The sequence below is a fragment of the Brachycentrus maculatus genome, unplaced genomic scaffold, assembly GCF_059751285.1.
Source record: "Brachycentrus maculatus isolate JH-2025_06_01 unplaced genomic scaffold, ASM5975128v1 h1tg000015l, whole genome shotgun sequence".
NCBI classification, from domain to species: domain Eukaryota; kingdom Metazoa; phylum Arthropoda; class Insecta; order Trichoptera; family Brachycentridae; genus Brachycentrus; species Brachycentrus maculatus.
In genome coordinates, this window is record NW_028280769.1 from 522,455 (window position 1) to 541,676 (window position 19,222).

A 19,222-nucleotide genomic window follows, 5' to 3' on the forward strand; every position below is an offset into this window, starting at 1 on the left:
CGTCTGACCCCTAGCGCGGACGTTCGAATTCTGAATTTGAAGGTCCGAGATCTTTGCCTTCAGGCAAACGCGACGAAGGAGCTGAAGACATCACAAAAGAAGCTTTGTAGGACTGTTTCCAAAAGTGGGAACACCGTTGGGATAAGTGTGTGCGTCGGGGAGGTCATTAAAAGCTGTCCCACCACATCCCCAGATCTGATACAGAAGCATCTAGGCTTCCTGACAGATCTGCTCATGCAGAGATTTTTTTTTTAACTAAGTTGCGAAATTTATTAAGAATGTGAAACAATATAAAATTGTATACCGATTGCGTCGGGGAGGTGAATACTTTGAAGTGGACCCATAAATGTGACTTCTAAATAAAGCACACTTTGTTTTATGACGTCAATCTACGTATTAATTGAACAGCCTACGTACCTTCTGGGAAAAACAAAAATCATGAGAGTTTTATTTAAAAAAAATAATAATTATAAAAAAATGCACGACGAAGTCTCTACTAGCAATATTCAGTAAGCCCATTTTCAAACTTATGTTTTTCAGAATATATATTGGATTTTGTTTTGTTTTATAGAATGTATATTAATTATTCTTAATATTTACTAACTTTTTACTTTTCAATAACTCTTTTTCAATTATTTTGATGAAAAACTTATTTTTTCAATGCAAAAACGGTTTTGTAAAACAAAAAATCGATTACGTCAAGAGTCACCTGGGTTAAACAAAAATTATGTTACATATAGTCCATTGTTTGATTCGACATCGGTTAAGCACGATTCGTCAGTATCCAATTCGAACCCCGCCCACTCCTTTCATCCTACGAGTATATAAGTTGATTCGATTACAGGTCTAATTTTATTGCACGTTTAACCTCGGCTCGTAACGCATGTCTGTATTGAAAACTATAGTGCATGTTGGTCTTCGGGTCGACCAAAAATCGCATGTGGTAGACATTTTGTGTAGTTTTGAGTGTGTAAATGGTGCCATGGTGGTGAAGGGTAGTATTGTTTGCATGCTGTGTTAGTGATTGTCCTGACGAAGAGACGGGTACGTCTCGAAACCGGTAGACGTAAAAATCTCGGTGAGTGGTTATATACTAATTTTATGAACATTTTTGTAAAAAAATAAATAAGTAAAAATGACTAACCACAAAGTAAATGCTTTAAATATTAATAATATTGAGAATAAAAAATATGTTTAGATTAATCGAATACTGGGCCTTGAATACCGATATTACATTAAAAAAGAAAAGTTTTTTAACGTATGGGTCCGAATGAAAGCCAAGAGTATTGTTTTTTGACATTTCAAGATAGCTGAAGAAAAATATGGAAGTCTGGTCATTTACGAGGCTTATGAATGTCATAGGCAGGTTTAAAGTATCACTTTACACACGTGTAACATTAATTCTACCCATGATTGACAACCACACTAATAAATTTTTGGAACTTCTAAATATATTGTCCGCCTCCGTAGTGTAATGGTCAACACGCTCGGCTACCGTTCTGGAGGTCCCGGGTTCGATTCCCAGGGGGGAGTCAAATAAAAATTAGTGATTTTTTTTTGTAATATTTATTTATTTTAGTAATATTTATTCCATATTACCCTGGACTGGTACCTGAAGTGGAGGGCTGATCAACTTTCCTTCATGTGTTAACGATCAAGATAACACTGCATTTGTATTATGCAGTGCCCTATGCACCATTGGGGTGCGGATAAGGGTTTGAAGAAGAAGAAGAAATATATTGTTCAAATTCGAAATATAGTGCTTGAATCACTAGTATTTCACTAGAGACGTCTATGGTGAGATCAGCTAAGCTTTTTATTCAGCAGAAACGCTTTCATTTGTATGTGAGGTCCGAATACTGGATTTTAATTCAAGAGTTTCAATACCGGACCTGGGAAAATAGCGGGAGCTTTTATGTTAGTTAGAGAATAGTCACCTGTGTTTACTAATGTGTTTAAAATTGACCATTTGTTAGTCTTCATTATACGGAACACCATTGTGCTATACGCTAATATTTACTTTGTCCGTCTTGTCTGTAGAAATGGCCTTCAAGATAATGAATGTTTCGAGCACATAGGTCATTAACATACGATCGAATACATAACGTTTTCTTGTTATCGGAATAAAATAGAGTTTTCCGTTAGTACCACCGAAAACGTGTAATATCCTATGACTGCCTGTTATATTACATGTCTGCCTCCACAGTGTAATGGTCAGCACGCTCTGCAACCGTACTGGAGGTCTCGGGTTCGATTCCCAGGGGAAATCAAATGAACTCTTGTAATGAGTCTTATTGTTCGAATCAATTTTACAATACAAGGAAAAGGAAGAAGAAAATATAATAGAAAACTTTTGGATGTATCACGTTTTTCTATTTTTTTTTTGTCATTTGTCCGCCTCTGTAGTGAAATGGTCAGCACGCTCTGCTGCCGTACTGAAGGTCCTGGGCTCGATTCCCAGGGGGGAGATCAAATAACAATACGAGATTTTTCACTCTAATATTTATTTAATATTACCCTGGACTGGTACCTGAAGCGGAGGACACCTTTCTTCATCAAGATAATACTGAATTTATATGATGCAGTGCCCTATGCACTATCGGACGATGGTTTGAAGAAGATGAAGTTAAAAACATAAAAATATGTTTTTCAACCTGTGCATAACTTTACGAGGTTTTAAGTAATACTTTATTTGAGAAAGTAATTATTTATATGTATTGTGTACTTACAAAGGTTGAATTTGTCATTAGTAGTCTAGTTGTTAGGTTGTCTGCATTCATCACGGCGAGGCCTCCGAATCGATCCCGAAACACGAGTTCAGTATCTGAAAAAAAAAACAAATTTAGTAAAACATATTTTATGAATTTCCTATCAGACACTCTTTTTTAATATAAGTTTCTCAACTTAGATTAAATATATACCATTTTTTTTAAATATGAATGAAGATGGAAGTTTGAGAATCCCAGGGTTTACGACCTGGCATTTGGCTGGCTTTATATATATATATATATGTATATATATATATATAAATATATATTATATATATATATATTTATATATATATATATATATATATATATATATATATATATATATATTTATATATATATATATATATATATATATATATATATATATATATATATATTTATATATATATATATATATATTTATATATATATATATATATATATATATATATATATATATATATGTATATATATATATATAAATATATATATATATACATATATATATATATATATATATATATATATATATATATATATATATATATATATATAAATAAATATATACGTTTTACATTAATATTCTTACATAATTATTTATATAATTAAATTCATTTCATAGACATTTATACTCATAAAATATTTTATACTCGTTACGCTGTGCCTATCCAAAAAAGAGACTAAGCTCTTGTGCTTGGAGACGGACTAACACTCAATGTTTATTGATTATACTTAATTAAGTATATAAAACAGTATGCTATCCACCTCCGTAGTGTAATGGTCAGCACGCTCGGCTACTGTTCTGGAGGTCCCGGGTTCAATTCCCAGGGGGGTCAAATAAATATAATTGTGATTTTTTCACTGTAATATTTATTAAAAAATATTACCTTGGACTGGTACCTGAATCGGAGGGCTGATCACCTTTCCTTCATGTGTAAACGATCAAGATAACACTGCGTTCATATGAAGCAGTGCCCTATGCACCATTGGGGTGCGGATGAGGATTTAAAAAAAAAACAGTATTTTATTATTTTAAACTCTCATGTATGGCATTTAATAGTAGTTTATTTTTTTTTATTTCCGTAGTGAAGTTATTGAGATTATTACACAGTGTATAACGTGACCCCTTAAACCAGACAATGAAAGGTCGTAAGCTTTGAAAATACTCTGACCCTTGCAGTCTTATCTCGCCCAGTAATTTGGGAGAAGCTAGTTATATTTTTGTATAATTCTTAAATTTTAGAGGTAAAGTAACTCTAAGGACCGATAATTTTCAAGCTTGCTTATTAACTGTTCTAGTTTTACAATTTAGGGACTTGGGAAATATAAACATGAATTAATTTTGTATTAATATTACACGCTTAATAAAACATCTGCGATTATGTATATAAAATACAATTGTTATTTTAAAGGAAGGGAGCCATTTTCAAAGTTGAACGATTTTAATTTCAAAGTTTTTAAATTTTTTTTTGTATATTATTTATTTAATAAATTATATAATTTCCATCAGTTCTTATAACCTTCTCCCATCTTTCCATCAACTTATTAATACCAGTAGTATAAAATTCCGTGGATTTTGATGCGAAAAATGAAGTAAGAGATGTTTTTACCTGCTCTATTGAATAATTTTTTTCATCATTTTTTTTTTGCAGTGATCGAAATAAATGAAAATCAGAAAGAGCAAGATCTGAAGAATACAGTGGATGCTTGATAACATCCCAATTTAACTCATTTAGCTTGTGTTGGGTCATCATAGCCACATGTGGTCGCGCGTTGTCGTGATGAAACACTGTCCCTTTTCTGTTTACCAATTCTGGTCTATCGTTTTGAAGGTCCATGTTCAATTTGGATAATTACTGACAATATCGTTCTGCTGTACTTGTCTTATCATGTTCCAAGAGTTCAAAATACACAATACCCTTATTGTCTTTACGGAATTCATAAAGTAAACAATGACGTAAATGCACTTTATCGAGCGACATTTTGAAAAGATACAAGGGGTCATTACTGTACTCTGGCTAGGCCAAAACTGAATAGAAAGTACAGGGAAAGCATCTTTTATACAATGGAATCATAAAAAAGAAGATACGATTCATAATTTATAATTATTATTTTTTTACCTGGGATCATAAAAAACGGTCATTACTTTTGCATCAACCCAATATATATGCATTCATGAATAAACGAGAATTAAAAAAAAATAATGATAAAAGTTATCTGATATTACTTATTTATTACTTCAAATTTCACGTTTCCAAAACAAATTGATCGTTAAATTGTATATTTATTTAATAATATATTATCTGTATTATCAACAAATAAACAAAAACGATTATGAAGCTTACATTGTCAATCATCGAAGAAAATATTAAAGAAATTTTTATTATTTAAAAAGTGTGTTTTATTTAATAAAAACTTTTTTTCTTATTCAAAAGACAGACATCTTGTCATTCAACGTCTCTCCATTTCCCTTTTCGCTTTTGTAAGAAATTTGTTAAAAAATTTAGAAAATTTTCAGAGGAAAATTTTACCCAAAGTATAAACAATAGATTTGAATAAAACAATTACTTTAAGGATTAGTAAGATAATCACGAAGTACAATTTTTCTGTGAAATTTGGGTTTATTCCATCAATGACTGATGACTTAAACAACCCAAAAAAAAATTACATTTTCTTTATACCATATCACTACTCGAACGTCTATCATTCATCGTGCGAGTGTTTTTGCCTAGAATTTTCACTCATGAATTACATGAAATTAAAGTAACTTTAAACAAGAGTAAATCCACTCACAAGAAGGCATAGACTATGAAACTTAAAAAGTTGAGCCTGAGTAGGGTCATGATAAGCGGTGTTGCATAAGCCGTAGTTAGATTTTGGAGTCACTTGGACGTTAGGTAATTAAAAAAAAATATCAAACATCGTTTTGCCGGACATTCTATTTATTTTCTAATTTAAATTAGAAAGTTTTTCAAAAAATAAAAAATTAAACAATATTGTTTTGTCCAAATCTTCATACACAAATACAGTTACAGTTACAGTTGTATGTGAAAAATAAACAAATGTTATTTTCATTAAGATTTATTTTTCTATTAAATGATTTTGTATTAACGGTATTAAGAATCATTTATGAAGATGAAAATATGTATTGCATATTTACTAATTTCTTTCTTAATAATTGGTTTGTAAAAGAAAAAAAGGTAATAAAATGAAAAAGGTTTCACAATATTTCCACTTTTTACAACTCAGCGATATTTATATGAAGAAAAATAGGTCAATACGAATTTTCTGAAGCTCCTCTTTTGAAAATTACTACTTTTAATACTTTAAAAACGGAATGTAGCATAGACTGGAGTCTATTGAAAGAAAAATAAGGGCTTTAAGGATATTCAAAGGAAAATGATTCCATGAAAAAATATAGATGTAAACCATTTTACTTTAATGTGAATAAAAGATAAAGAATAATTTTAACATTTCTGGAATAAAAAAAACCAAAGACGATTATTTATGAAAATTATTATATTTAATAAATCTAGCCCAACAAATTAGATTGAGCGATACAAAAAGAGTTGTCCATGAAAGAAGGACCATGGGAATGGAGTCAGGAAGAAGAATATATTTATATATATATATATATATATATATGTATATATATATATATATATATATATATATATATATATGTATATATATATATAAATATATATTTATACATATATAAATATATATATATATATATATATATATATATATATATATATATATATATATATATATATATATATATATATATATATATATATATATATATATATATATATATATATATATATATATATATATATATATATATATATATATATATATATATATATATATATATATATATATATATATATATATATATATATATATATATATATATATATATATATATATATATATATATATATATATAAATGATCATTAATTAATTTATTTTTAATTAATGTTTTACTTAGTAAATACCACTATAGTGATATTTACTAAGTAAAACATTTATTAAAAATGGATATATTTTACCACAAAGTGACTGCCGAATCAATTAATGGAATTAATTTGTTTACTTAACATTTCGTCCATAACAATTATCTGCCGATTGATGTCCTATCCCGACAGTTAGATTACAATTTCACCTCACGTTAAATTAATATTACATTCCTACGTGTTACAGCCAACTCGTGTTACATTATTAACTCGACTGGGGTAATTTCGCGTTATTATTATTGTCACGTCTGAAAAGAAAGCGTAATAATCATTATTACTAGATGTCACGACCCCCATTTGTGAACCTCTCTCAAGGGGTTTCCTCCCATTCGTCTCCCCGACATTGACTCCGGTGTACATTTTATGAACACCCTACTGCGAGGGCCAGGGTATTCATAAAATATTTTATCCCCAGACATATTTTAACACATCTACGTTAAAGGGTGGGTCGGCTCTAAGTGGCCCAATAAAGAAATAATTATTAGCCCGTCTATTAAGCAAAAGTTATTACTCTGGTAAGTTGGTAGTTCAAGATGACCATGTTTTAATGTACTTCAGTTGTGAGAAATCGGAAAGTAAAGCTTTTTGAAAGCTTTTTTGTCAGTGTTACGTATATCGTAGTCATACAGGAGAAAGTGACCAAGTGCATTTATTACAAAAACGTGATTATTGACTATTTGATATCTTACTAGCTTAATATTGCCCTGAAAAAAATCGAAAAGGATTTTAAACTGGAAAGTATAATATACTGACTTGTTAAAAATGACTAACTACATTGATGTTTATTTTCTTGCCAAACAAAAGTGACTTAAATGACCCTCCTGTACATTTCACGTTTTATAAGTTGGTCACATTCTCTTGTACGACTGCGATATATGCATTATGTGTGTATGTCTTCTATTCTTCTTCTTATTTTTTTAGGACTATGTTCTGTCACTCTCCAGTCCGCTCCTGGGAGGTGGAAGACCAGCTATCCCTCCATCGTTTAGGTGGTCTTCCTGGGGGTCTGATCCCGCTTATGCTGCTGTCCGCTGCTATCCTCACCACTCGATCCGAACTCGTTCTTCCCACATGATTTCTCTAGAAACGTCTTCGTTCTCTTCCCCATCGCACAACATCTTCAACATCGGAGATTTCTTATTTCAGAGTTTCTAACTCTGTCGCGAAGTGTTAGGCCTGCAATGGGTCGTAGAGTCTTCATTTTGGATGTCCTAAGAAGGCTTTTTGTTCTTTTTTTATATTTATATTTGTAAACAATAAAAAAACGCTAATTTTTCCTCGGTCTTTCTCTGCTTTTATTACTAACAACATTCGCTTCATAAACTTGTTTTCCTATGCTTTATTTATTCATTCGATTCACATGCATAAAAATCTCAACTCACCTTTTTTAAGTTTTTAAAATACAACTTTTTTAACCACCTTTATTTTTGCTTTTTTCTCCAACTAGTTTTGACAAAAACCTTGTTATCTTCAGGGATAGACATATGTACGTTCATCCTTGGAGCTTTATAAAACAAGAAGTTTATAAAACAACATATTTTAATAATAATTAAATAATATATTTTATAAAAGCAAAAACACCTTTAAAGTTTTATCGATAATGCTTCTCAGTTTTACATTCTTTCCTTATATCAAAATTGGGGCATCTAACACACATCGTTTTGCTGCACTGAAAGATCGCATTTTGACTGCATTCAGTCTACTTTCATCCTTCATTTGCCAACTCAATGCTTCAATTCCATACACAAACTAAATTTTTATATTTTTGACATCTCAACACAGATGAAGAAAAACATGGATGTTTGGATATTTACAGGGCTGTCATAAGTTGGTTAAGTGATCATTTTACACACGTGTAACATTCATCATTCTACCCATGACTGACAACCACACTACATAAATTTTCGGTACTAGATATATTAATCATTCCCATGACACAGTATATATGAGTTCAGCCATATATCGCAGTCACACAGGAAAAAGCGACCAAGGGCATTTTTTTACAAAAACGTGATCATTGACTATTTGATTTCTTACTAGTTGAATATTGCCCTGAAAAAAATCCCAAAGGATTTTAAACTTGGAAGTAGAATATATTGACTTGTTAAAAATGACCAACTGGATTGACGTTTATTTTCTTGCCAAGCAAAAGTGACTTAAATGGCCCTCCTGAACATTTTACGTTTTGTTAATTGGTCACTTTCTCCTGTACGACTACGATATGTTGGATTGAGAAAGCGTGTTTAATTATTACGGATTATTTTTTCATGATTCGAAATGCTTGAAACAAAGTTACATCATTTTCACTGCAATGAAGTTTTTTCAAAATCGAATTATCAGTGTCTTATATTTATTGCGAAACTTTATATACAACATTCAGTTGTTTAAATTAAGGCTCCGCTTTTAAAAGATTGTTCCTAAGGGATGTATCTTGCTACTCTTACAAAGAGGGTTGTATTCTAAAAGAATAAACTGTGGTGGTAATTAGGATTCGGGGTTTTACTACACCAGTGATAAATGTATTAATTTACATTAATTGGATTCTTCGAAGTAAACATTTATTACCGTTTTAGGAGCTTAAATGTGATGCGTATATTTTTAATGACCTCTAAAATATTAATGTTAACTTTAATATACAGCTGTCTTAATTTTTGTTCATAAATACTTGTTGCAACAATTGGGGATTTTTTAATATGATAAAAAATTAGATGTTAAGTGCATTGTTGAGAAAAAATCTAAAAGGAGTGATGGAAGAGTTTATTTGAAACTTTCGAGGTGCCAAATATTCATTTTCTCATATTTTCAAGTGTATTCGCCTCATAAATTTATTTTACTGTCCTTTCCATACTCATTCGTTCCACATGCCCAAACCATCTCAACACACATTTCTTAATTTAATCAATATTGCCTTATATTATTTTCTTTTGTCACCATTCGAACATCTATCATACATTGTGTTGCCTCAAATTCATCTCAGAGGTCTATTTTCACCCTTCTATTGTTTTTCCATACTTCATTAATATACATTGAGGTTAGAACTAAGACTCGTCAGTAATAAATATATATATATATTTATTACGGACGAGTCTTAATAAATATATATATATATATATATATATATATATATATATATATATATATATATATATATATATATATATATATATATATATATATATATATATATATATATGTATATATATACATATATATATATATATATATATATATATATATTTATATATATATATATATATATATATATATATATATATATATATATATACGTATATATATACATACATTTATAAAAAAAATTGGGAAAGGCAATTGAGATAGTATGGGCACATAGGACGTAGAGAACCTGAACATATTGTAAACCAGGCTTCCTTCCTCGAAAGACATCTAGAGGAAGACCAAAAAATCAAATTCATGGATGCTACAAAAAGATAACATGATTCGAAGGCTTGACCTAGGTGACGTTGTATATGATAGAAGGACCTACAGCCTGAGGACGAAGAAAGCTGACCCCAACAGCCTACAAAGACGATAAGTTGAGACGGAGTAAGGAAGATGGTATATGTACACATATATATTATATGCAATATTAGAACCATGTTCTCTCTTTGCAGCATCTATAAATTTTTTGGTCTTCCTCGAGATATCTTTCGACAAAGATCCATTGCTATTACCTGGTTTACGACATGCTCTGGTTCTCTGTGTGATTATCTTTACTCTACCTTCCTTTATATGTGCCGTCTACTTTAAAAAACCGCCGGATACAATTTTATGAGATTTTAAAATAAATACTCTATCGGAATGCTAATTTTAGGTTTTATTGTTTAAAATATTTGTATTCTTGACAACCCTGCTAAAAAATACATAAAAAGAGAGTTGTATTTCAATTGACCCTATATTCATGGAACTTGCCTTCTGACCCATATCGGGCAATCAGAGAGCGGGGAGAGGTCAAAAATTTAGATAACGTCATTATCGGTTAGTGTCTCATGATTTTTTAATACTGAATAATTTTCTAAAAAAAAGGGAAAATTCTCTATTTCAGAAAAATCTTTTAAACATAAATTTTACCCGGAGAATTTTGGATTTTTTATAAAATCGACTTACATAGATTTGGCAGAATTTTGAAACTAGGCAACACCTATGTCTGTTGTTATATTATATGCATTGGGAAAAGGCAAAAAAAAATCATTTCCAACAACGTATAAAAATTAATGAAAACGTTAACGTTATCTCCGTGCACACATAGAATTGAAATTCATATATCATAACGTGAATTCATGTAAACACGTACCTAATAAAACGCAGGCGCTGTCGGATTTACGTAATCGGAAAACGAATCGCCAAAAATAAATAAAAAAAAAGTGACAGAAGTGTTTTATATATGTTAGATAAATAAAACAAACGTTTTCACGGTCCGTAAAGCAATAACTCTTTTCCACCCCACGAAAAATGGCGGCAAGCAGCCATTTTGCGCTTGTTACGAGAATTTCAATTGTAGATTATGACAGTATCTTTTGCGAGAGGTACCATTTTGTTTTTTGGGGTCACTCACCTTTGTAAGAGAAAGATAATAAAGAAAATAAAAATGAAAATAACAACGGTAAATTCGATTTTTGGGTCTAGTTTACGTATTTAAATTTTTGTTTCTCCTGTTACATTTGTAAGGAATGAAGGAAAAAACGATTTTTCTGACCAAAGTTTGCTTTTGTAGAAACTAGATCAATTATTCGAATTTTCGAGAAAAATTACAGATATATTTTTTTTAATTTTATTTTTCACACAATGAATTAAAGAATTGTATTATAATAATAATTACATATTATATTATTTTTTGACATCTCATCAAAGATGAAGAAGAATACAGAAGTCTGGGCATTCACAGGGCTGACGACCGTCATAGGCTGGTTTAAGTGATCACTTTACACACGTGTAACATTCACCAATTCTACCCATTATTAACAAACAAAGTACTCAAATTCTTTGAAGTTCTATACATATGAACTAATTTTAAAACATTGTTCTTGACAGAAACTGAATCACTAGAACTTCACTAGAGACATCTATTGGTGAGATGAAAATAAACTTTTTTTAGCAGAAACTCTTTTATTAGTATGTAAGGTCCGAATCCTGGATTATAATCACATACATTAGAAACGCCTATAATTGGAGATAATCCAGATTTGTGAACAAGTATTTGGATACACTCAAAATGTTGTAAATTACTTATAAGTTATGATAAAGGTTTGAAGTATGATTTAATAACATTGTGTTTTGGAAACAGATTTTTGCATGTAAATTAAAAAAAAATATATGGGTGAATCTGGAACAGTTGGTTGACAACTGCTCATCAGTAAGGAAAAATCCTTTGTACTTGTAAATTGTAAATAGCTACATACACTATTGCCTTTTATGTAACACAAATATCCAATACTCTACGTCATGGTACAAATACATACTTTACTTATGGTACATATACGAAACAACTCTTTCTTTTATGCATTCAATACGAAAATACGTGGAAAACATTTTTACAACGTCAATAATTATAGGTCCGACTGTTTACGGTGCTTTTTGGCAAGGCTCCTTTGAACTTTCATCCTTTTTGGGTCACAAGTGCTGCCAGATGCGAGTGGCTGTGTTGCCAAGGTATTTATATATTTCACAATGTACAGAAACGAGGGTAGGTACTCACCCTTCACAAAGCTGATAGGTACCATCCTATTTGGACGAGTACCTATTCGGACACAATGAACTGTAACCGTTTCAGTGGCAGCCGTTGTAAAAAACGGTAATTACGGAGCACATACGAGTATATTATTTAAAAAGTAAAAGTGGTCTGGTCAGGAGTCAGAATAATCGGTAAACCGAGTATGTATGAGGAGATGCGTGAGTGGAAAGAGGCGAAAGATCTATGCAAAGTTAGATTATCTTATTGTATTGAAGATGTTTGTTGATATTTTAAGAGAGATGAGGAAAATATGGAAGTTTGGGTGTTTACAGAGCTTTCAACCTTTTATGGGCATGTTTAAGTGATAATTTTTGAAACCACACTACTCAAATTTTGGCATTTTTATTTTTGCTTCCATTCAAATTTTTTCTCATGCTAATTCTTCGGCACCATCTACGGTTGAATAAGGTAAGTTTTTGTTACCAGAGACCTTTCTGAAATGTATGTAAGATTTTTCTTATAAAATTTAAAATAATGAAAAAAATATATAAAAGGGACGCTTGAAAATATCATTTTAAATTTTTATTACACTAATATTATAACTAGTGATTTCTTTCACAATATTTTGACTGTGTCCAAATCTAATATATATATATATATATATATATATATATATATATATATATATATATATATATATATATATATATATATATATATATATATATATATATATATATATATATATATATATATATATATATATATATATATATATATATATATATATATATATATATATATATATATATATATATATATATATATATATATATATATATATATATATATATATATATATATATATATATATATATATATATATATATATATATATATATATATATATATATATATATATATATATATATATATATATATATATATATATATATATATATATATATATATATATAACGTGGTAATATTTTCCTTTTGAAAATTAAGTGTAAATAATATGTAAAGTGGGTGTATAATAATAAAATAAACAATGTGTTGCTTTGTAATTAAAGTTTATAATTAAAGTTTATTCTTAATTTATCTTTATAATAAGTTTTATATCTATCTATCTATCTATCTATCTGATTCTGACAGTTTATAATATTATCGGAAGTCTTTTGTTTTATTCTGAGCGACGCATGCGGCATCTGGTGGTAGAACTGTTTTATGTAGGTACTTTTTGTAAGTACTTAATAAAATGTATAGGTAGGTACCTAGTTATTTTATTACATCTCCCCCCTTGGGGAAGAAAATTCATAGTAAAATTTTCACTCGTCCTCCGGATCATCTTCTTGTAGTTAAGGGACTGGTATAAGTTTAGTGATATGATAAAGTTTTTTTTTTTTTTTTTCTTTCTTTCTTTTTTCCTTCTTTTTTTCTTTCTTTTTTTTCTTTCTTGTTTTTTTTTTCTTTCTTTCTTTTTTTTTCTTTTTTCCGTTCTTTTTTTTCTTTCTTTTTTTGTATTTTTTTTTCTTGACCCTTTTAAAGTAGACACAGTTTTTTTCAATCCATTTGTTTTTTTCTTTTGAATTCCTTCATTTTTATTCAGATCTCTTAGAGTATCTTCTAATATAACCAAATTTACAACTTTTAATTGTTCATCTGCATTTTCATTCGAGTTTAATACTGGATTCCTGCTTAGACAATCTACTTCTAAATTCTTCTTTCCTGGAGAATATTTTATTTTATCTTTCGTAGAAGTTTTTTCTACTTTATTTTTATTTTCATTTTTCAAGCACTGTTTCTGTGTTATTTGTATGTCTTTATTTTTATTCTGATCTTTTAAATTATCTTCTAATTTAACCAAATTTACAACTTTTAATTGTTCATCTGCATTTTCATTCGATTTTAATACTGGATTCCTGCTTAGACAATCTACTTCTAAATTTTTCTTTCCTGGAGTATATTTTATTTTATCTTTCGTAGAAGTTTTTTCTACTTTATTTTTATTTTCATTTTTCAAGCACTGTTTCTGTGTTATTTGTATGCCTTCATTTTTATTCTGATCTTTTAAAATTTCTTCTAATTTAACCAAATTTACAACTTTTAATTGTTCATTTGCATTTTCCTTCGATTCTAATACTGGATTCCTGCTCATACAATCTGCTTCGAAATTCTTCTTTTCTGGAGTATATTTTATTTTATATTTTGTAGAATTTTTTTCCACGTTATTTTTATTTTCATTCTTCAAGCACTGTTTCTGTGTAATTTGTAAATCTTCATTTTTATTATTAATCTTATCACTCTCCTTTGTTTTAAACCAGCACGTTGCTTCAGAGTGATATCGAGTTCCCTTATTCAAATTTTCACAAATCTTACATGGACTTTTATCTTTAATTTTATCACTAGTTCTTAGATTTCCACGTCTTCTTTGATTATCTTCTAATTGTTTTCTTTGATCATCTTCTAATTTTTCTCTCTCACTCCGAACATATTGTAGTAATTGTTTTAATACATCTAATGTTTCATAATCCATTTCCAATTAACAAAATTGTCGTTTTATAACGTGGTAATATTTTCCTTTTGAAAATTAAGTGTAAATAATATGTAAAGTGGGTGTATAATAATAAAATAAACAATGTGTTGCTTTGTAATTAAAGTTTATAATTAAAGTTTATTCTTAATTTATCTTTATAATAAGTTTTATATCTATCTATCTATCTATCTATCTGATTCTGACAGTTTATAATATTATCGGAAGTCTTTTGTTTTATTCTGAGCGACGCATGCGGCATCTGGTGGTAGAACTGTTTTATGTAGGTACTTTTTGTAAGTACTTAATAAAATGTATAGGTAGGTACCTAGTTATTTTATTACATATATATATATATATATATATATATATATATATATATATATATATATATATATATATATATATATATATATATATATATATATATAATATATATATATATATATATATATATATATATATACATATATATATATATACATATAAATATATATATATATATAAATATATATATATATATATATATATATATATATATATATATATATATATATATATATATATATATATATATATATATATATATATATATATATATATATTTATATATAACGGTACGCCACTGGTTGCTGACCTGAATATTGGAAAAACTGCAATACTACTCATATCAGAAAATCGTACTAAAATCCGAAGCTATATATATATATATATATATATATATATATATATATATATATATATATATATATATATAATATATATATATATATATATATATATATATATACATATATATATATATACATATAAATATATATATATATATAAATATATATATATATATATATATATATATATATAAATATATATATATATATATATATATATATATATATATATATATATATATATATTTATATATAACGGTACGCCACTGGTTGCTGACCTGAATATTGGAAAAACTGCAATACTACTCATATCAGAAAATCGTACTAAAATCCGAAGCTTTTCAGGAAAAACTCGTTTCATGTTTGTGTACCATGAAATACAAAGTTCATTAAGCGAAACCTGAAATATTTTTCAGGAACTGATTTTTCGATCTTTGGTCTAAAGCGCTCTCCCTTTGATATATTTAAGGTAAATTAAAGCATTCAATTAAAAAAAATCTGCTGTTATGTTAGATGTTGATTTCATTTACTTTATTTTATTTGAAAGGTAGATGCTTGTGAAACCATTGTTCTATTTAAATAAAATGAAACCGCAAAATAACATTGAAATTAAATATAGTATACGTTAATATATTCCCTATCTCTGATAACATTCATGGATTGCCTGAAAAATTCAAATCATTCGGATTGGAACCATAACTGTTCAGCATATCATTTTTTCTTAGTTCCTTTACCTTCACCCCTTAAATCATGATCCGACTTCCTTTGCATGTTTTCACTATTTAAAAGTTTCATTTGTTTATGTATATATTACACCAAATGTTTCTTATTCTTAGCCTTATAAATATAAGCTATACATATATGCGTGATTAAAGTTCTGTGAATATCAGTTAACAGCTGATAACGAGTAGATATCAATAAAAATAAAATGAATGATCCAACAGTATATTTAATTTCACAAACGATTCTCGTATTTCAAAGGATTGCCTTATCAATTCGTTTGAACTGAACGTAAAAAGATTTCCGAAGGGGGGTTCTCAGGAACGTTCTAGATTGTCGATAGAGCCTTTCATTTACATACTGGCTGTACACAGTGGAGCAAGGGGGAAGCTCGTCAAGGGAGGATAAAGCCGTTCAAACGAAGGGTTAATACAAATATGTCGTTATATTACAAAACCCCATTATCCCGCTTACAATATGTTCCAGTTGAAAGATGCTCTACATTTTATTCATTATTATTTATTCAGATCAGAATCAGACAACGGATTATTCACTGGATGATATATCGAAGTTTGTTTACGGATGAAGATGGTCATAATAGAAGTACCTGCCTAAAATTTAAATTGTATTATATACTCGTATGTGAGCGTGTCTGAGTCTGTTTCTGTGTTTGTGAGTTTTTATGTCTGTGTATATGTGGTCTGTGTGTCTGTGTGTCTGTGTGAGTGTGTGTGTGTGTGTGTGTGTGTGTGTGTGTGTGTGTGTCTTTGTGTGTCTGTGTGTGTGTGTGTGTCTTTGTGTGTCTGTGTGTGTGTGTGTGTGTGTGTATGTCTATGTGTGGTCTGTGTGTGTCTGTGTGTCTGTGCGTGTGTGTATGTAAGTGTGTGTGTCTTTGTGTGTTTGTGTGTGTCTGTGTGTGTGTCTGTGTGTGTGTCTATGTGTGTCTGTGTGTGTCTGAGTGTGTGTATGTGTGTGTGTGTGTGTGTGTGTGTTTATCTCTGTGTGTGTGTATGTGTCTGTGTGTGTGTATGTGTCTGTGCGTGTGTGTATGTGTCTGTGTGTGTGTGTATATGTGTTTGTATCTGTGAGTCTGTGTGTCTGTGTTTGTGTGTGTCTGTGTGCGTGCGTTTGTGCATGTAAGTGTGTGCGTGTGCGTGTGTGTGTAAGTGTGTTAAAAAAAACATATTTCTGTATTTTATTTTAATTAAAAAGAAACGTTCAGCCGATAAAACAGAATACTTATATATTTTTTTCTCTATCTGGTATGGTATCAAAAACTCTGTCGTTGAGACACCTATACAAAATACTTATTTTTTACTTTTTTATAGTTGGGTCAATAGTTTTTTGTTATTTCAAATATAGGAAAACCGAGAGAAGAAGCAGAAAACAAAATGGAATTTTCCTCCTCAAACTTCTAGCACAAAAATAAAACCATTGAGAAAGAAACCATAACAATAATAATAAAATTTGCTTGAAGCACTTTATTTTTACAAGACCCTTAGCTATGCATCGTTAAGTTTCACCGACGAAGAAAATATAAAATAGTTTGGATAATGAACACCCTTATAACTACTTTAAATATATATTTAAAACCTTATCCGGTAAAAAAGGGTTTAAATCAATATTTTTTAAAAAAATGTTAGTAAAGTTAGTATGTACCATAATCACACAATGAGATTTTTAGTATTTCAGTACATACGAGATTTTAAGTAAAGGGTGTATTTTTTAGAGGTTTGGTATGTAGGGTTATGGTCCCGTGGTAAGTGTCGCGGACTTTTAAGTCAGAGTTCCTCGGCTCGAACCCACTCTACCACAATTTGATACCTATTTCTAATAATGAGCCGCTTAGGCTCACAAAAATAGTTTGAAATTGAAATATTTATTCTAACTGCAGACAGTTGGTAGAATTCCATATTGACTTGATGGGCAATATATCCAAAATAAAACAAGGGTTGTTGGATTGAATTCCACATTTATTTATTTATTTTATTTTATTATTAATTTATGACATTGCAAGAATTTGAATAGTATGGTTGTAATCATGCGTAGAATTGGTGAATGTTACATGTGTGTAAAATGAACACTTAAACCAGCCTATGACGGTCAAAAGCCCTGTAAATGCCCGGACATGCATATTCTTCTTTATCTATGTTGAGATGTCAAAAAATAATATGAAAAATAGTAGCTTGTAAGGATATGAATATATACTTTTTCTGTAAACACCATTACCCCGGACATTTTCGACTTAATGCTTTCTAATACTATACCCTCGATATTATATTAGCATAAGAAATCATAATCCATCAGTGTAAAAAAGTAGAATTCCACAATAAGTAAAAGTAGAATCAATTAATCATCTTTATACTAAGATACTTGTCAGATAATATGAGAAAAAAACCATTATGTACGCAGTTTCTGAGCCACAAATGATATTATTTGATGGATTTTTTACATCTGAACGCTTTTTCTCAACCTGTGTTTAGACTTACTTTTTATGACGGGTTATTAACTTTCAAGATTTGCTTTTGTTCTCGAGCTATAGTAAAACCTCGATATAACGGACTTCTATTTAACGGAATTCGGATATAACGAACAAAAAATCTAGCCAAATGTAAAAAAATAAAACGTCCTGTTAATATTATCTTCTTCGTCAAACCCTTATCCGCACCTAATAGTGCATAGGGCACTGCATCGTATAAACGCAGTGTTAGAACATAAAGGAAAGGTGATCAGCCCTCCGCTTCAGGTGCCAGTTCAGGGTAATATTGAATAAATATTAGAGTGAAAAACAACTTATATTTAATTTCATTGATTGATTCGGCAGTCACTTTAT

General features: G+C 29.2%; 1 protein-coding gene across 2 annotated transcripts in view; it reads right to left on the reverse strand.

Annotated features, from left to right (window-relative positions):
* Positions 1-19,222, reverse strand: part of LOC148313319 (inactive dipeptidyl peptidase 10) — a 481,738-nt gene that overhangs the window by 29,315 nt on the left and 433,201 nt on the right. For both annotated transcript variants that reach the window (XM_088264681.1, XM_088264673.1), the window contains one exon: positions 2,730-2,824. In XM_088264681.1, the coding sequence (XP_088120807.1) occupies positions 2,730-2,824 (95 nt within the window). The remainder of the gene's footprint in view (positions 1-2,729; positions 2,825-19,222) is intronic.